This window comes from Diceros bicornis, chromosome 23 (genome assembly GCF_020826845.1).
Source record: "Diceros bicornis minor isolate mBicDic1 chromosome 23, mDicBic1.mat.cur, whole genome shotgun sequence".
Lineage (NCBI taxonomy): Eukaryota > Metazoa > Chordata > Mammalia > Perissodactyla > Rhinocerotidae > Diceros > Diceros bicornis.
In genome coordinates, this window is record NC_080762.1 from 3,921,254 (window position 1) to 3,942,379 (window position 21,126).

The 21,126-nt window shown below is 41.9% G+C and overlaps 1 protein-coding gene across 1 annotated transcript in view; it reads left to right on the forward strand.

Moving 5' to 3' along the window:
• SGK1 (serum/glucocorticoid regulated kinase 1) overlaps positions 1-21,126 on the forward strand; it is a 106,734-nt gene that overhangs the window by 25,162 nt on the left and 60,446 nt on the right. The window contains exon 2 of the mRNA XM_058566242.1: positions 16,917-17,129. Within this exon, the coding sequence (XP_058422225.1) occupies positions 16,917-17,129 (213 nt within the window). The remainder of the gene's footprint in view (positions 1-16,916; positions 17,130-21,126) is intronic.

The window sequence follows — 21,126 nt, forward strand, 5'->3', positions numbered from 1 at the left end:
GTAATTATATTTTATATTGGCTCCATAATTCAGCCAAAGTTGCTGCAGAGTAGAAAAAATAATTATAGCAAGCAATTCCATGAAGCGTACGTCAGGGAGAGTAGAACTCAGGGCAAAGCCCTTCGCGACCACATGCTTGCACAGTGGCGCCCAGACTGGGGAGCACAGGGCACACTTGAAGTCTGTATTTCAAAGGCATAGTTGGCTGGTTTCTAGTCACTTCCTAGCTTTGAAGTCATTTTTGTACGATCCACCCAATCGTTTTGAGAGATGCAGACAGTAGCATTAGGCATTAAACATAACAATGCCATTTGTGCATTTCAAAGACAGCCTTTTTAAAAATTCAGATTTTGATTCTATGCTTATCTAGCTCAAAACTTGTTTTTCTGGCTACAATCTCACAGAAAAATTTATGGAAATTGTACATCACTAAAACCATTTGGCTGAGAGATGCTGCCTCATTTGATAAGAAAAACACGGGTGGAAAGTTTACAAATTGGCTAACCATCTCCAAGTCCTGATCTGTTCCAGAGTGGTTAGATGACTGCAGCAAAGCCTCAGCTTTATCTTTTACAAAATGAGAACCACATGAGCAGCTTCATTCAGTGGATAAATATGCATCTAGGAGCTTTGGGCTTAATACAATGGTCCACGAATTAGAAATACTGTTTCTATGAACCACGGCGAAGTTCTGGGAAGAATAGTTATAGGCGCCAATAAAATGTCAAAGAGCTATAAAAAATATATAAAAGAAGGGGCTGGCCCGGTAGCGTAGTGGTTAAGTTCGTGCGCTCTGCTTTGCTGGCCCAGGGTTCGCAGGCCCAGATCCCAGGCACGGACCTATGCACCACTTGTCAGCTATGCTGTGGCGGCATCCCACATACTAAATAGAGGAAGATTGGCAGAGATATTAGCTCAGCAACAATCTACCTCAAACAAAAAGAGGAAGATTGGCAATAGATGTTAGCTCAGAGCCAATCATCCTCACCAAAAAATAAATTTTATATATATATATATATGAGCTAGAAGTGAAGCTGGGTACCTGAGGGTTACTGTAAATATTCAGTAACATTACCTTTCAACCTTGCTCCCAACACAGACATAAATGAAAAGAAGTTAATCATGTCAATTTGGTATTTTCTTGTTTAATCTGAGGGGTGACTCAAGAGTCACGAGGATTTATGAGCTTTTTTGACAGAAGAAAAAGAAAGCCTGCAGGGAAGTTGCAATCACCAGATAACCAGACCCAGCTGCCACTGACACCCAGCAGTCAGATTGCCCAAGGGCTTATCTGGAATGACAGCTTCCCCATTTGTTTCTCCAAAACTCCTCCTGCCAAGCCCCTTGCCTCTACAAAACCCCCTGCTTTCTTCTCTTGTTAAGGCAGATTTGAGAAAACCTATCCTCCTGCCTTCTTATTTTGGCCAATTCAAATAAACCTTTCTTCATCTCCAAGCACTGATGTTTCAGTGATTCGCTTACTGCACATCAGGCACACAAATTTGAGATTAAGAGGTTCGGTATCAGAAGAAAGGGACTTGTTTAATGCCTAGAACCCCAAAATGCATGATTTTGGCACTTCACAGAGTGAAAGATGGGTCAGATTTCGTCTTGATGTGCCCTCTGAGGGGCAGCTGCCTTCTTCGAGAGAAAGCCCCATTTAACTTTTGGTGTGTGGGTGCCCAAATATGCCTGGCTGTCACCTCCACCCACGGGTTCCTCTTTCACACAAGAGCTGTTCAAATCCTGTGAACTGTTGTCGTGGCGTTCCTGCGTTCTTCATCTCCATCTTTCTTGATTGATCTCTGAATCACTTCGAGTTCTCCAGAGAAACAGAACCGTTAGGAGACGTATATGAAGAGTTATTTCAATGAATTGGCTCACGCGACTGTGGGAAGGGCACGTCTGAAATGAATAGGGCAGCCGGAAGGCTGATGCTGAGTCCGGAGGCACTCTACCCGTGCTTGCAGAGTGCCTGCAACTTTCTCTGAAGTGACTTTAGTGACTTCCTGTCTCTTCTGAGAGCCAGTTTCATCTTTGGAAAGCTAACTGTGAATAATTATGAAATTAATTACCCTATTCATGCATATTCATTTTACATATTTGCGGAGGGTTTGCATGCCTTCCTGTTACTACCATCTACTCGTCTTCTAATCCTCACCACTTTTTAGATAAGTATGGTCATTACCTCTTAATGGCAGAGAAAACACACAGAGATTAAGTTAGTTGCTCAAACTCACACATCTAAGAAGTGGTAGAAACAACACTTGAAATTAGACCTTCTAACAGTGCCAAGATACCGAGATAAAACACTGAAGAGGACTGAAGCTAAAACTGTGAATGGGTAGGTAGATGAAAAATTTGGATCAGGACCTTAAAAATATGGTTATGGTCTAGATTCAAGGAAGCTGTAAGGGAAAATAAGGCTGTGAAATTTCCAAAGATTGGGTCTTTTACTTCATTCAGACCCCACAGGGTGACAGGGACACACTTAGCAAGTAATACAAGAAATGTTTGCTGAACTTGATCCGTGCAAGACACTGCTGGGGGTGACAAGTGACGCAAAGATGTCCAAAGTGGAATCTTTATCCATAGAGAATTTACAATCTAGTAAGGGACACAAATTGAGAAGCTAAATTACATTATAGGGCATCTACCAATTCTTTTACCCATCTATTCATTCACAAATACTTAGGAATTTCTATGTGCCCTCCAGACAGTCATGAATGAGATATAGGTAATAAAATGGTAATAGGAAGTATATTCTACAGAGTAGAGACGTTTTTCTACAGAGAAAAGCCATGTGGAAAATTGAATGGGACTGGAAGAAACTCTTCACCTAAGAGAGGAAAATGATGAAGAATAAAGTTGAGGATTCTAGTAAAATGGGCCAAGCACTCCTACCCCCCCAACATTCTCATGCTGGTCCTTGTGTGTTTCCAGGGGGAAAATGACTAGGCAGGCAACAGCTATAACGAGACCAATGATTTTTCAAGGAGGTGATAAGTGAAACTATTAATGCCTGATATAATCAAAGAGGCAAAACTAATACCAGTGAGTGGAAAGGCGGGAAGCACCTGGTGATGAAATTAAAAGTGAATCATTGGCCACTCCTCAAGTCAAATCAATGTCAAAATCAAATAAACTCTCTGGAAATCATTGGTCCAAGGACATGTTAGAAGTTTTACTGTAGCCCTCAAGGTCTCGTCCACCCTCTTACAAAAAAGAATAGCAACAGTGGTGGCAAAGAAATTAGTTTTACAAACTGGACCCTCAGGGAATTCTCAGAGTATCAAAGAAATCTTCCTTTTTCATATATGTGTTATGACTTATTTTCTCCTAACCCTTCTAGCATGATATTATGGCAAAAAATTCTTCTATGTTTCCCATAATCCCAGGAGGGGAATATAGCTCATGGTAATCGCTCATGAGAATAAACACTAGCTGGAATCTTTAAAGAGTGCACCAATCATGGTGCTATACAACACAATAGATTCACATGAGAGGTCTGAAGTTAAGTGGGGGTTCGAGGAGGAAGATACTTCATGGCGTTGTGATGAGCACTCTTGAAGATGTTTTTAGAGCCAAGTTTTCAAGTTTGGATAAAATTTGGCCTAGCAAAACTGAGATGAGATGAGGAATAAAAATCACCCTTCTTGCCATGAAACTGAGCAGCCAGATGCTCAAAGGTCGAAAAGTATAGTATTTGTTAGGAAAAGACCAAATAATCTGTTTCAGCTAGTATGTGGCACAAAGGTAGGTAAGCCGTGAGGAGTAGGATTGTAAACTATGCTGGGGCCAGAGCATGGAGAGAGTCCAGGCGAAATGTTGAACCCAGTGGCTTGGCTCTTATTCAGTAGACAATGAAGAGTCATCGAAGGTACTAAGCAAGGAAGTGATATAATCAACACCGTCTTGGAAAGATGGATCTAGCAGCAAAGTGTAGGGTGGATTGGAAGGGGGCAAAGGAAGGAAGGGAAATGAGTAGGCTGCTGTGATGGTGTTTAATCACCACTTAACCTGTGACTCTTGGGCTCCTAAAGAATGTTCCCTATGGGACTGAGAAGAGAAAGTACTACTGAGCTTCTTGTCTGCTGATCGTAGTCCTCATTCAATCAACAGCATTTCCTTAATATTCGGTCACTAGAGACAGGCCTGGAATTCAAATCTCTTGTTTTCATTAATATGCTCAGTTTTTGTTTTGTGTTAGTGGATTTATTAGCCAAAGTACCCACAAAAATCCATCCAAGAAATTTTGTTCCATGTTTTTGGAAAATTCTTCCCTATTTTTCCATTAGTTAGGATTAGTTTTCCTTATGCTCAGAACATTTGCCCTGCATTTCTGAGGAAATTTAAGTGTTTATTTTATTTAACATTGGACATGGACAAAGTATTTTTTTTTACACTCTTTATTACGTTCTGGCTCTTTGTGGAGTGGTCAGGCATAGCCGGATGGTGGCAAGAAATGAAATCTTGGTCATCATCAATTTAGGATGTAAATGAAGACTACAAGATCCAGAATGTAAGAGCAATTTGAGTTCAAGCAATTTGACTGTTTTTATGGCCCTGTGCCATCTAGATCACACAGTCTACTCTGTGATTTCCACAAAGAACAGCCCCAATTTCATCTCCTCTTCCCCCAAACCAGGGCTGGTGTTCAATTGGTATGCTGGTAAGCCATACTGGTTTTGAAATATTGAAATATTTCCATCATGGTTAGTAAATAGCCACTGTCCAGAACCCTCTGAGTGTTCCCTACCCCCAACCAACCCAGCTGTTCCTGCATGTCCCAAGGGACTCTTTAAGAACTCTCCACAAACAGCAAGCAAAGGGGTGAAGCTTGGCACAGCAGGGACCCTAAGGGACCTTGCCTGGGTCCTCCAGCCAACATCTGTGCTCTGTGCCCCTGCTATTCAGCTTGTGAAATATTTTGAATTAATATATACCCAAAAGCAACTTTCTTTTCCATGTAATTTCATTCTTAGCATCTACCCACACTATAGTCCACATTAAAAAATGCACACTCTTTTTGGAATCTGGCTGCAATATGTCTCTGACTGTCACTTCTGCTTCTTGATAGGTGGACTATTATCTCAGGCCTTTCCACCTAACAGGAGATACGCTACTGGTATTTCCTCAAGGCACATCCCTAGAGCTTGGATCTGAAAGGAAAGAGAAGACTCCACCTTCCAGCTTCAGTATGAAAAAAAGATCACAGAGAAGGATTCTGATTGGCTCTGTTGGGGACACATGCCCACCCTTGGACCAATCACTATGGCCAGAGGTTTCATAATTGTCTTTGCCTGAATCACACACCTGTCCTGTTCAGGAGTTCATGTACTACGCTTGGCAGGCCCCCAAAGCATAATGTTTGAGATGAGTAGTTCCCAAATGAGAAAGTGGAGGTGGGGAGTGCAAAGGGTGCCAAGATGACAAAAACAATGAATGTACCCAGCACTAGACTTCCTTAGCAAAGCTGAGTGTTTGTGTTTTTCAGTGCTTACTGAAAACTGTTGACTCCAAATTTGTATGTAACCCTGACTTGTTTGAGTGTTGGTTTTCTAGTAAAAGATTGGCACAGCGTGATGATAAGAAGTTTCTATAAACCACCTGTTCACGTAAAATGTTATATTGAAGTTCTCCCCATAAAGCCGAAGGGTTTGCTATTTCCTTTCGGGTTTTAATGAGGACCATATTAATGTAGTGCATTAAATGTGTATTTCTGGATTACATGCCCATTTTCTTTTTTTTTTTTTTCTTTGACAAGTCAGCTCATCCTGCTCAGTAATGATTCCATTGGCAGAACACACATTTCAGGAGAGTGGGAGGCAGGCTTATCAGAGATATTCCCTGCCGGGATCTTTCTTTGATTTTGACCCTTTAGCTTTAACATTATTATTATCCTTATTTGCATATCACAAAAATGCATCAGTCCTGAAATTTTTTTTCCTTCTCCACTTACACAGACTCATATTAACAGTAATTTCCCTCTGTTCCAGTTGTCCTGAGGTCACAGTGAGGTTTCTGATTTCAGTAACTTCCATAGGATCTTCCAACATCTGCAATTCATTCTCAACCCATTCTCCCATCTTCCACGTTTTCAGAACCCCATACATTCTTGGACATGGTAGGTACTTAGTAAAAATCTATTTATTAGTTTTGACTCTCTTCTTGTTTTCAAAGAACAATTAATCTTATCATTTTCTTTATGAAACATGAAGGGAGAAAAAATAATAGAATACCGAAATAGAAACCATTACCAACACAGCACAAGCAGCATTTGGAGAAAGATGGTGTTTGCATGCAATTGGACCTGAGTGTGCTGTGCAGCTTCTTTTATGAGAAGACTCCACGAAGGAGCAGAAACAGTGGGGAGTAGTAATAAGCCTCCGTTTTGGATGTTAACCATCTTCCTCTTTCATTTAGCGCCTTCAATTTAATTAAGTCATGTACACAGTTCAAATAATGAGGCTTTCATTCAATCGTTATCATCACGATTTAATGGATTTTCCAACTGCCCTTAAGACCCTAAGATTATTTTAAAAGCCCTGGGGGTTTTTTCAGTTTATCTAATGGAAGAAATACAAAGTTAGGGAAGGATGTGATTGGAATGCCAAACAGGGAGAAATGTCCTGGGTAGAGCCAATGTTACTTGATCATTTTTTCACTCAATAAACTCGTGCCGAGTGTGGCACATGGTAGAAGTCGGGGATCCAAATCGTGTTGGCAGAACTCCCGTGCCTAAACAGCCATGAGTCTGTGGCGTGGCTTCAGGGCTGGCAAGGCTCACCCACCCCAAGCCCTTCATTTCACAGATAAAGGCAATGAAATTCACATGGGTTAAGGGACTTGCTCAAGGTAGTCTCAAAGCTAGAACTAGAATCCAGTTCTCTTAATCCAGTTCATTATTCATTTCTGTAAAAAGTCATTTTTTATCTTAAATGTTTTTTTGTTCAGTAAATTGTGAGGAAATCCAAATGACTTGTAAATTGATTGCTTAACCTGAGAATAACAGAGAAACAAGATCACACTTGCTATTTAGTAACCTTTCATGTGCCACACCTGACCCTACCCTTAACCATAAAAATCTGAAATTTCATAATATCCCTAGGAGATTAAGGAATTTAACAGCCCTATGACATAATAAAGCTCTGACACTATTTTAGATTGGGGATGTGGGGGAGGGTGGATGGAAGGGAGGCGAGGGTCTTCGGAGGACAGCGCTGTAGAGCTCCACCAGGGGTGTGGAATGGCACATCCGCTCTGTGTTACATGCAGGCTGGGCCCCTCTCATTGCCCCTCTGGGGTCTGCCCAGTGACCTCCTACTTGTCCTACTGGCCCCCAGACCTCCAAGGCCCCACTCATCTCATGCTCCGTTCAGCTTTCCCTGACCTTCATCCAGGTCACAGAGCTTGAAAATAAAATTAAAAAATTTTAAAAGCCACTGGTGAGCCTCCAATTTTTAAAAGCTCCCCTGGGTTTGGAAATGCATGGAGAAGATGGGCCTGCTGAAACCACGCCCATACACAGGGCTCATTCCTCTAGTCTAGACTGTCCTTCCCCTGGACCGACTCCAATACCATCCAGAGTACAGCAGATCGGGTCGGATCACTCTAAAGTGTAAAATCCTTCAGGTTCCCTCCCTGTGAGTTCAGGGTAAGATTTCAGCATTTAATCCCGCAAGTCCCTTTGATCTCTGACACGGTTACCTCTTGGGCTTTCTCTTTGCCATCCATGCTTAGCCCAGGTTGCCTCCAGTCAGCCTTCTCTAAGACCATGTCTTTAAACACGCTGTCCTCTCTACCCAAAACCCTCCCCAGCACAGCCCCATCCTACGTGTCCCCAAAGATAAACTCATATGAGCTTTAACATGTTTTACAACCATTGATTTCCTAGTTGGTTCTTAAGGACAATTGCCTCTTATTTTTTATTCCCTGTGCCTTGAAGAGTACCTGGCATTAAGTCAATCAACAAATATTTCCTCCTCACTGGCTAAATACTGGAAGCTGTGCTGAGTTCTGGGCTATAACAGTTTGCCTCTTTCCTTGGGAGCTTCAATTCAAAGCGAGGGTGGACAAGAAATGGGGCGGGAATAGACTAGGAAGAGGGAATACACTCTGCAAATGTCCCATTAGTGGATATATGAGAGAAAATAGCATCTTGGTCCTTGTGAAACTCACATTCTAATAGAGGAAATAGGCAAGTAAAGCAGAGAATGTATGTGTGTTCCCGTGTGAACAAATAAATACTCAAATGGGTCAAGGCATGGTGAGAAGCTGGATAACAGAAGACTGTCCCAAGTGTGTGACCCTTAGCAGGAGTTCCCAGATGGACAAACTGGGTCAGAGGGAAGAGTTTGTATACAGTTGAAGACCCAGGAGACCAGTCTTTAAGACAACAGCAAGTCAAATGATAGATCTGGGTGCATTGAGGGCACAAGAGAGGTGAGAATCCAGATCCCAGGCCAAGGAATTTAGGTTTTGCCATTTAGGTGGGTGTTCTCCAATTCGTGTGGCACCTGTAAGTGGGTCATGAAATCAAGTCAGTGGGTTGCAGCCAGCATTTTAAAGGAATAGACTAGAATAGAAAATGTCAGTGAATTTCATGTAAAAAGGGTAAATTTGGGGGTGGAACCGACTATTTCAGTTCTACCTCTCTGTATTTGTTATAAATGCGCATGTGCACAGGGCTTTCTTACAGTGCATCAATCCCATTACACAGGTTGGAAAGCCGCTGCTGCCGGTGATGGCACCACTGAAGAGTCTAAAGCTAGGACAAGATCAGCTTTTGCGCCTGGAAAGATGCTGCAGCGTCAGTGAGAACAGAGTGAAGGACAAGGTCATTTAGGGACGGCTTTACGAATCCAAAAAAAGACAGTTAAATAGTGATACTTGGATGGAGAAAAGGATAAAGATTTGAGAGCTAAGTGATGGATTTGATGATTCATCTCTCCTTTCCATTCCCACTGCTGTTCTTCTTGTTTAGTCCTTTATTATTTCTTTTATGATCAATTCCTGACTCATCTAGCTGCTTGCGTTCTTGACCATCTTAAATCCATCCTTCATGCTGCATTGAAAGACGCACCTAACCATTGCAGTCTCCTGCTTAGAACACTTCAGTGACCACGCGTTGCCCCACAACCCAACCCTTCGGTCCAGCTTCAGTGCCTGCCTCTCCTCTTTGGGCTCATTTTCTACACATACTATGCAGACTCTTGCCTCTCTATCTTGGCTTCTGCCATGCTCTTTGTTGGAAATGTCTTTCCCAATTTCATTCACCTGGCTTCCTTTAACTCAACCTTCAAGATTCAGTTTACCCATCACTTCCTCGAGGAAGCTTTCCCTGATTTCCCCCAACTGGGCCAACTACCCCCCATGGCACTTTGTATGAAACTGTCTCATGGCTTGGAGCCATAACTATAACAGCAAATATTAACCAGGTGTTCACCCAGTGCCAGGGGCTGGGCTTACTTGGGTCATCTTGTTTAGTCCTCACAAAACCCTGATGAGGTAGGTATTATTATTATCTCCACCTTATGAGGGCAGAAAATTGAGCTCTGGGAAGGTTTAGTCAGCCACCCAAGCAGCGGTACTGGGCTTTTCAGCTAGGGACTGTTGTTCTAGAGCACAGGCTTTGAACCATTTGCTACATCATACACTTACTATGCTGTGATAAACCACAGGCCCAAGGGTCAGCTTCCTCTGAAACGCAAGCACCTTCACTCAAAGTTCACTCAATTACGTTCGTTTGGGTCCCCACACCCATGTAATGCCAGGCAGATACTTGTTGAACTTTTGTTGAAATCTTTAGATACTGCAGGGTATGCAAGCCCGGCGGGTACCGAGACATGTCCACTGGATTTGGCAATGAGGTTATTGGCATCTTGATGAAAACTTGATTCAATGGAGTGAGACTCTTTGTCACATTCTTCACTTTAGTTCCAGCAAATATTAGATGATCCATAAATATTGTTTAATGAATAAATTGCAGTGGGTTGAGGAGTAAATGTGAGGTGAGGAAATGGAGCTCATGTTTTCACAAAGCTTGGCTAAAAAGGAAAGGAGTTGGGGTGGTGGAAAACGAGCGTTGCTGGAACAGGAAGTTTGTGGGTGACAAGGCGTGTTATGGGTTGAGTCAGTGTGCTGGCTTTTTAGAGACCTTGCGAGAACACGAGAACACCGTGTTGAATATGCTAAGAGACCGTAGCCAAGAGAGAAGAAGCAGTTAAAGGCACTGGAAAAGGGAATTTCCTGAAGGAGAGAGGAGAGAAGCTTCTGAAGCCCTGGTGGATTAGCTGTGGATGGTTGGCCAGGTTCTTTCCCAGGGACCAGCCCAGCAGGGCTATTTTCCCTGAGCCTTATTTTTCATTTTCAAAAGCAAATAACACATATGGTCTCTTAGAGATATTACCTGAAATAATTCTCTCCTACTTCCTCTTTTATCTTTTTTTTTTAATTTTCTAAATCCAGGAAAGACTAATTCAAACTCAAAGGATCAGTCTCATAACTTAAAGGACTGAGAAAACCTTTACCTTCATTTCAAAAAAAAGACTTAGGTCAGTGGATTCCGAGCTTTTTCTACTTAACACTTTGGGGTGGTAGAGGGTGGGTGCCTCGTGGGGGAGGAGGAGGAAGGGGATTTTACATCGACGGAGCTGGAAGTACAGGGCAAGGACTGTGTTTGGTGTGAAGTCCTCACAACATGCTGGGGTGGAGGGGAGGGGCTGGCAGCTGTGTGAGAGGTAGAGCTGGGGGTGCTGCCCACTGTGAGCAGCAACATAGAAAAGGATGGAGCGACGTGTGCCCTCTCCTTCCTGCCTGTTCTCTTTGGTCCTCCCCACCAGCCTATCACCCACATTAGGCCTGGGGAAACACAAGTTTAGACCCTGAGAATCTAGAACAGGATGCAAGTGCCTTGGTCAACGCTGGGAGGAAAGGATAGGGGAATCCCAAGGGCAATGGAAGAGGGGGAATTCCAAAAGCCACTCAGTCTTCTAAGGGCACCTGCTCCAGGGAGGTATTGCTGTGTAAGGGAAATAGTTATACAGAGAGTATTTATTATCTTGATGGAGGATGGTGGCATGGCATGTTAAGATCTATAAATGAATAAATATAGTTGTCAAAAATAATCAAGAAATTCCTATTTTTGTTACTTACTATTTCTAAGGCCATATGCCAGCCTCTGGAGAATTTAAAAAAAAAAGCCCAAGAAACTGTCCTCACCCTTCTGGTCCAGTTGGGAAGATGACATGGGCATAATAACAACCAATGAGCATGAAAGTCCTATGGTTTATGTAAGCTATGAACACTACAGATGTTCAGAGGAAAGAAAGCTGTATGGTGACCATGTACCACTGAGGTGAAGAAATCAGACTAATATCACTGACTGCACTGGGACATTTTAGGAGCCGTGCTATGAAGGAGCCCCAGACACCCATGTGAGAGGAATTTGCTTCCAAGAGCCTTCCCCTGAACTCCATTAATGTCATGACCAGCCTGCTGGCAGGCACCCTCCGGAAAAGGAGTAGGTGTGGAGGTCTGTTTTCATAACCAATTGGGTTATCCAAATATTTCACTAGAAAACTTGCTTGACTATAACCAAATTGAAAGTTACTGTGGCACCAGATAAACAAAGTCAGTTTTCTATAATGCAAAGATGCCCCTCTGGAAATGGCAAAAGTTGTGTCCAACATCAAGTGTGCTTGGATTTTGAGGAAAAGCCAGCTCTTCTCTCCTGGAAAACAAAAAGAAGGATGAGTCAAGCAGGCACTGCCTCATGAGTTCACAAATAAGTACCTGGACACTATAATTTTTCTGTATCAGTTGATGTCACTATCAGCTAAGCCATTTTAAATTAAGAGTAATATCCGTTTACTATTACATAACAGGAAAAAACCACAAGTGGAAAATCCCTCCAAGCTGGCCGGTGTCTTTAATCACATCTGGCTATTCTCTAGTCTGAGGGATGATTGCTTTTGGATATCTTTTTTTTTTTTTTCAAATAAAGAAATTAATAAAACCAGGGCACACTGGATGCAGCAAAGAAATTGGTTGACTATTTGTGCACACAGTTCAGTAACAGTAGCTGCATGGTCAAGAGAGGGGCCTTGCTCTTTGACCCCGATGTCTAGAGAGGTCATTGCTTCTAAAAGTCTGGTGCCATTTGGAGAATAGGCTCCTATAAAGCCCAAGCTAGGGGATTCTGGATTTGTCAGGGCAGGGAGGATGTCTCTCCCTGGTCTGTGTGTGTTTACGATGGTCTCCATGTGCAGATGTGTGGCTCTGAATAAGATCTAGGCCCAGGTGTTCCAGGACCCAGGGCTGCGGCTCCTTTCCGGGCATTCATTCTTCTCACACAGCTGCCACAGCTTTCCAAGGGCCATTGTCACTGGGCTCTGAGGGGCTCCCGGAGCCACTCGTGGTCAGCTCTCCCTCCAGCAGAGCACTTCACCGCCTGCAGGAACACAATGCGCCAGTTGTCGCCTGAATTCCCTCCGGGCAGAGGGAGCGTTTCTCCACTCAGCAGTCTTAGAGGGCACCTTGCCTGACTCCCAGGCGAGGGAGAGCCCCAAGCATTCACTCACAGCCCAGCCACCCTCCCAACTCAAGTAAACATCATAAACCCCATCAGTAATCGGGTCTAAAAACCACGAGGGGGGCTGCAAAGCCAGGGCAGTGCGTTAAGGAGTAGCGAGGAAGGGACGTACTGAAGCCGGTCTGAGGACTCAGCCAAAGGAGACACAGCGTTTCAGGACAACGCATGCAATTAATGCAGCACAGTCTTGTTACAACATATGTTAGTCTGTCTATTTTTGTAACACCTTTCTCCCTGACGCTTCTGCAGAAAAGGAATTTCTAAATTTCGCTGGCCACATTCTCTGTGGAAAGAGAGGGAATGCAACACCCCCATGTCCATAAGGCTCAGAATGGGTTAATTCAGTGAAGGTTGTTTGAAATCATGGGCCTTTCTAATGAAACGTCACCCCCTCACACCTCACCCCCAGGGGGATGTGTTAAGGCATAAAACACACTCACTCTTAGAGACTTGAGTAAATCCTGTATTTCAGTAGGTTTAAGTGAAACATAATAGATTCTAATAATCAAAGTCCCAGAAATATAAGCATAACCCCTGCGCTTCACAAGTACATCCAGACAAGTCCTTGGGTTTGTTTCCCGGAAGACTTCAGTAGAATATGGCTATTTGTCTTAAGTCTCCAATTCATATTTGCAGCTCGAATCTTTCCTGAAATCCAGACTTGATGATCCAGCTGCTTCTCTGTAGCTCACCTGGGTGTCTTACCGCCTCATCACCTCTCGGGTCTTTACTGAGAAGCCACCTTCTCAGGGATGCCTTCCCTTCTCATACTATTAAAATTGAACACTCCCACCCCCAACGGTCCTGATCACTCATCTCTGCTTTATTTTCCCCCTTACATATTATAATTTACTTATTTTTTATTAAATAAATAATCTATTCCCTTAGGCATCTGTCTTGCTAACTGCCATATTCTCAGTGCCCATGTTGTTCCTGGCACAAAGCTGGTCTTCAGTAACGAAGGATGAGTGAATGAATGAAAGGGAAGATGTTGAAAGCATTAGACTGTTTTTTTAAAAAAGTTAGAAAATATCAAATCATGGTATCTCTCCTTCATAGATTTCTACTTTATTCTACTTGGTGGAATAGTTTCGAGTGTCAAGAGCAGAACCCTGAAGGTGTGCGGGAGATTTGACTAGGGTTTTGTTTGGCTGGCATTGTTTGTACACTTGGGTTTTTTTTGTTTTTTAATTTAAATTCAAATGCCCTTAGCAAGCATGCCATCCCAGTTTGCCCCAGTCCCTACCACCTCCTATTCTATACCCTGGTCATACAGCTGCACACAGTTCCTCTTCCTGCCAATCTCTGAAGGCGTTGAGTTTGCCATCCCATACCCCAGTAGAAGCTCTTTCAATGATTTGCTTAAACCTATGGTTTTGACCACATGATAAGTTACAGTGTGACTTTGGGCTACCAATATCTTTCGTTCTCTTCTGACTCTGAAATTCTATAAAAACATCTCTTGGTTGTTTGACAGCCTTTGCTCAAGGTCATCTGAAGTACTTTGGGAATTCTTAGCTGGATATCAAATGAAATGACAATTCCTTATGTGATTCTTAATCCCTATGATTTCCAATATCCGACAGATCATTTAAGGTTATAGATATTTGTATACTCTGAAGTGAGAGATAATGTCTCTAAATTCTTATCCTTTGACAAAACTAGTTTGTTTTCTCTATAACCTAATGAAAATTTAGATTCAGTTGCCCGGACATTCTTCCATTATAAATTGAATAATTGTCAGACGATATTGTATAAGATTTGCTCTAAATATTGTGGTCCATAAATATAAGATTTACATTTCAATATACCAAGATTCTTTTTTTGTGTGTGAGGAAGATCAGCCCTGAGCTAACACCCCATGCCAATCCTCCTCTTTTTGCTGAGCAAGATTGGCCCTGGGCTAACATCTACGCCCATCTTGCTCTGCTTTATATGGGACGCCGCCACAGCATGGCTCAACAAGTGGTGCGTCAGTCCGTGCCAGGGATCCAAACCTTCGAACCCTGGGCCGCCAAAGCAGAGCCCGTGCACTTAACCGCTACGCCACCGGGCCAGCCCCTCAATATACCAAGATTCTTAATCAGTCAGGCCATACAAATTCACTTGAAGAAAATCTGTTTAAAATTCTACTCATAGTAACTTCAAAGTTAAATTGACTTGGCAAAAGGGACTTGGAAAGTGAGCCAGAACAAAAGATGGATTTTAAAATACAAGATTGGCAAGTAAGCAGGAATGATGACCATACGTCAAGCTCCAAACCCTTTGAATAAGAATAATAAAAAACATTTTCCATCTCTAATGAAATTTAGTAATTTTTAGATTGATCAAAAACACATTTGGTAGTAACATCAGGAGGAGAGACTCTACTGTAGTCTCAAACTTTTAGACTTTCATTAATGAATCAAATAAATCCTCTGAGTGCACCTACTAATGCCTATGGGGCCTAGGGTGCCAGAAATACTGATGGAAAACTCCCAAACGTTAGCATTAGTTAGAGTCGACTCAATAAGATCTCTTAAATGACTATTGAAAAGAGTACATAAAAATAAAGCAAACAAAGCAATTAAAAAAACATATGGAGCCAAAGAAAGATACATGATGATTTTAATTGCTGGAGATGCTTATAAACTTTTAAAAAAATTATTCTTTAAAAAAATTAAAGACAAGACACTGTAAAAAAAAAAGGGAAAACTAAACACCCATTATCCTGACAGTGAAGACAACAGTTTCTAGTCTGCCTGTTAACTTTCTTGCTTGGTCTATAGATAGTACATATATTTTTACATTTGTAATTATAGTGATTGAACAATTCTATATCTGGCTTTTTTTCATATAATTATGTTCTAAACATGTTCCATATTGCCACAGAGTCTTCACAATATTTATTTTTAGTGATGGCATAATATTCCATCAAATAGCTTAAACATTCTTTTGCTATTGCAGTTTTGGTTTATTCTCAGTGTGTTTTTAAAAAAATTTAATGGTAGCATTACTAACTAAAATTCAATATTTTGATTTTATTTCTTCCTCCTTCTGGTATATGTTAATTTCACTAATTGGTTAACTCTAAAAGCATCCTCAAGAGTTCTAAAGAGCATGGAAAAGACATATTACATCAAGATAAATTTCAAGCATTTGGCGACCGTAAGTCTCATCGCCCTCCAACACTTCTTCAAATTGCAGGCTTGTGAAGGAGTTGACTCTGGAGTCAAGGCGCCTGGGTCCTGCCCTTGCTCGATACCAGCACTGTGTCTTAGGGAAATCTGCTTCCTCTCTCTGTGCCTCTGTTTTCTCATTTGTAAAATGGGATTAGTAATAGCACCTATCCTCTAAGACTGTCCCGAGGACTAAACAATACAATGCACGTCAAACACTTAGAACAGTGCCTTTTGTATTTAAAGTACTATATAAATATTATCCTTCTTAATATTAGAAGAGCTTTATATTTTTTTGGCACCTTACAGGATTCTACACTCAAGCAAGATAAGTGGTGAGTTTTAGAATGTTAAAAACAAACGAGATAAATTTCTTAGTCAGAGCAACTTTTTTTATAATCAAGTTTTTGCGAGTGAAATATATGTTAATTCATTTAGCAGCAATTAGATCCTAATTAGTATTTTGGGGTTAGTATTTTGTCTAGTTAGAATAACTAGCCATCCACCTTAGATATTTGGGAACTGTCATTCTGTGGGCATAATCATAATAGTAAGAGTTGAAGTAAAATAGTCACCTTCTACTGAACAGTGTGCCAGGCAAAACACTTGGACTTTTAAAAACATTGTAAAATCTTTACAAGAACCTGGGAGGGGGGCCAGCCCGGTGGCGCAAGCGGTTAAGTGTGCGTGCTCCGGTGCAGCGGCCCGGGGTTCCTGGTTCAGATCCCACGCATGCACCGATGCACCGCTTGTCAGGCCATGCTGTGGCGGTGTCCCACATAAAGTGGAGGAAGATGGGCACGGATGTTAGCCCAGGGCCAGTCTTCCTCAGCAAAGAAAGAGGATGATTGGCATGGATGTTAGCTCAGGGCCGATCTCCTCACAAAAAAAAAATAGAACTTGGGAGGAAATATTATTACCCCAGTCTTGCGGGTGGGGAGACAAGACTCAGCGAGATGACATGACCAACCAAAAACAGACACTCCTGGAAAGCCATTGGTCAGCATTGATCAATTCGGCTTATGCTAAAACCTGAAAGATAGAGAAGTTGTGAGACTGAATTCCCCTTTCACGAGTGTCCATCCCCCGAAATTTCCCACCACAGCCCCACGAAACGTCAGAGGAAGTCAAATGCATTTCTTCTTTTCCTTTGCACGTTGTAGGTACGAAGATGGATCAAGAGCCCCGTGGCCAGTGTGGACAAGCGTCAGAGCCCCCACCTGCAGTACGCGGGCCCCTCGGCGGTGCACATGCCTCCAGGGCAGCGAGACCTCGAGCCTTCCTTGTGTCAGACGTGCCTGGGAGACCACGCTTTCCAGAGAGGGGGCCTCCCTCAGGAGGAGTCATGTTCCTGGGAAACTCAGTCCGAGTGTGAAGTAAGTTCGTTTTTGCTCTGGAGCTGTTCTCCCGAAAGGATTCTAGGCCTTTGTCTTTCTTGCATTCATGCCATAGAATGCCAAAAAAAATTTTTTAGTGCATAGTTATAAAGCTTCCAAGGAGAATATAGAATTGTGGCCTTTGTTAGCCCCCTTTCTGAAATAGACTTTATTTTTTAGAGCAGTTTTAGGTTCACAGCAAAATTAAGAGGAAGGTACAGAGATTTCCCATATACTCCCTGCCCCCACACATGCAGAGCCTCCCCCACTACCAACACCCCCCTCCACGGTGATACATTTGTTACAACTAATGAACCTGCATTGACACGTCATCATCACTGAAGTCCATAATTGACACTAGGGTTAACTCTTGGTGTTGTACATTCCGTGGATTTGGACACATTTATAATGGCTTGTATCCATCATTAGAAGATCACACAGAGTAGTTTCACTGCCCTAAAGGTCCTCGGTGCTCCACCTGTTCATCTCTTCCTCCCCCCAACCCCTGGCAACCACTAATCTTTTCACTGTCTCCATAGTTTTGCCTTTCTCAGATGCCATGTAGTTGGAATCATATAGTATGTTGTACTCATTTTTTTTGCTGTTCCAAGACTGATATAGCAGTGTTTTGGTCAACTAGAAATTCCTCCTAAGTTGTTGGATCACACAGAATTTAATTCTTGTATGATGTGAGAAATATATCATAAGGGTCATCTACAGGTTTGTAGCCTCCTCTGAAATATTTAGCTCCAAGTGACTTGGCCCATAAAAGAGCATTGTATCAATTTTCACCATTTTTCCCATATATGTCTGCTCATATTTTTCATATCTACTCATATTTTTACTAAGGCATTTTTTTCTGCCACCCTAAGAGTTTTGTTTTTGGTTTTTTAATTTTTTTTAATCCAAGAAAGCCAGATAACTGACTTATCTTGCAGGTCTAAGATTTCAAAAATTTAAGGTTGTATTTTTAACTTATAACTCATTTAGGCTCATATTTATTTTGACTTTTTAATTATTAGATTAAATGTTTGTTATTTTTATTACCATCTTATTGACATAAAAACACAATATTAAAAGGATAGAGCCAGCCCTGGTGGTCTAGAGGTAGAAGTTAAGATTCAGGACTCTCACCTAGGTGGCCTGGGTTCCTGTCCCGGTCAGGGAACCACACCACCCGTCTGTCTGTTGTCATACCGTGGCTGCATGTTGTAGTGATGCTGAAAGCTAGGCCACTGGGATTTCAAATAGCAGCAGGGTCACCCATAGTGGACAGGTTTCTACTGAGCTTCCAGACTAAGACAGACTAGGAAGAAGGACTTGGCCACCCACATCTGAAAAAACTGGCCATGAAAACTCTATGACTAGCAACAGAGCGTTGTCTGATAGAACCCCAGAAGATGAGAGGGTGGCACAAAAAGATTGGAGAGCGTTCCCTCTGCTCTCCACAGGGTCACTCAGAGTCAGAATCCACTTGCCAGCACTAACAACAACAAAAGATGATAGAATATGTTATTACAAAGTGCAATTCATTGTAAGCGATCTTCCAATATTTTATTTTAAATCATGAAGCATATCTCATCAAATTCCAAATCCAATATGTTAGTAACTCTCTCCTCCTTTTTTCTTAAACGATGTTTGCCAGAGATAAAGGGATCATTTTAGTTGCTAAAAGAAAAGATTGAAAATACTTGAATCTGAGTTCCTTTTAACTTTGGGATATGCAATGTCTCAGAATCTGTTTCCTCATGAAAAATGAACACCTGCCTGCCTACTTTCTAGGGTTATCGGAAAGATCAAATGTGATAACACATATGGAATATTTCATAATCTATAAAGTGCCATTATTCCTTATGTTTACAGATTTATGTATCAGCTAAGCTGTGAGTCTGTGACACTGAGTTAGGCTTCATGACCAGGGGAGCACTTTGCTGCTCTAACGACAGTTGTCGTGGGGCTTTCGTCGTTTCGCTAGACACTGGCTCAACTCTAGGTTGGTCATAAAAGATAAATAGATTCTAAATGCAAGGATTGGCAACTTTTTCTATAAAGGGCCAGATATTAAGTGTTTCAGTGTTTGCAGGCCATATGGTCTCTGGCCCTGCTCTTCAGCTCTGCCCTTGCAGGGAAAGAAGCCACAGATAATATACAAATGAATGGGCCTGACTGTGTTCAAGTAAAACTTTTATTTACAAAAATATGTGTCTGGTCCACCAGCCATGGTTTACAGACTCTTAGAGTCTTAGAGGAATTTGCCAACTCCTTAGAGTCTGAAGAACTATTCATGACTTAGAGGCAGAGAGACGGCGCTGCAAATCCCACACAGAGCACCGGTGCCTGGTCCTGACTGTTTACCCGGGGGCCTCCTGTGTGCCCATCCGTCAGGAGCTGGGGAAAGATCAATGAGCAAACGGGATTCCACACCAGAGGAACAATAAACAAAGAGCTGGAAGGAATTTAAAGCAACACTGTGATTCATCCTTTTACTTTATCTGGGATAATAGGTGAATCATTCTCCAATTTAAAATGGATTACCTGGTTCTGACTTTGCTGGGTTTATTTTTAAGGTTACCACAAATCAAGAAGACACTTATCTTTTAATAATTTAAAAACAAATCTATACTTTGTATTCCTATAGGAATTAAACCATGGAATAGTTCCTTGAGAAGGCACCTCTGTCCTTTTAGGAAGTAGAGTTGTGTGAGGAGAAGATGGAGAGGCTATTAGATGCAGAGGTTGGTAGTCAAGATTCCAGGTGGTTCCCCTGACAGCTCCTGATGTGGATTCTTTTAAGCAAGTCGTTAGTTCAACCTTCCCGCTCAATGTTCTCTCCTATGAAGATTGAGATCACTCATGCTTGCCATGGAGTTTCTTTCCGTGAGTTTTTCAGTGATTTGCAGATGAGATGGGATTTTAAAAATCTTTTGTAAAGGTAAACTTTTTGTAAAGAATGTTCTGGAATCAGGCAACCCGCATTCTGGTGCCAGCTCTGCCACAAGGTCAACATATGAACTTGAGCAAATCACAAAGCTCTCAGACATCATATGATGAGCCTACCTAATTAACTCTAAAGCCCTTTTTAGTCTGAAATCCTACGACTGGAATTTGATGACCTCTAAATGAAAACAAACTCTGTATTTGATGTGTAAAGATAAAATGTAGAAAATGAGGTGAGACTGTTCTAAATAAAATACGAAAGCAAAGAAAGTACAAGTCCTTTATGAATAATTGTGGAGTGTTTTTTCTGACTTTAAAAATAGTACATTCTAAATTCTATATTGCAGTTAGCTTGTGCCAGGCCTCGCCAATAATCTAATTGGTGGCTTTTAAACACGTTTTTCCCATGGAAGAAACTGGGGTTTTTGTATTGCCAATAAATGACCCAGAAAAAAAGCAATATTGTGGTGTTACTAGTAGTGCTGTCTAAAGTGGACTGTTGATAAATTAAACAGACCTTACTGGGAATAAGATGGGAAGATGATATCACAGAGCTGAGTAAGCCGTTACTGAATAATGCATGCTCGTGGAGTTCAAGTTGTTGCATTTCGTTCTGAAATTAACTCGTAGGCCATAAAGAGATGGAAACCAAAGTAGTTTCTCAATGGGTGCATGCTGACTAAGCATCTTCACAAACTCTGTTCCGCAACATCTCTCTCACAGCACCTTCAATATCCAGATCAACCGAGCTGGAAGGAAAGGAAAAGAGTGTTTCGGAGTGAGAATGGGAAAAGAAATCTGGTGTTAAGGAAAGCATAGGATTAGATCAATGCTGTGGCCGGACCGTAGAACGCCATCTCTCCTTCCTTCCTTAAATGACAGAAAACACACACACATTTTAATTTATAGCAGTGCTAGAAAACAAGGTGTGCCATTGTATGCATAAGGGGTAATTAAGGATCTCTGAAAAACAGAAGGCAGCCAGGATTATGAGGTTGATAGGAAACCACAGTCCAAAATGATCCCATGGAAGAACTGCTGCCCCAGATGGGCACATTGC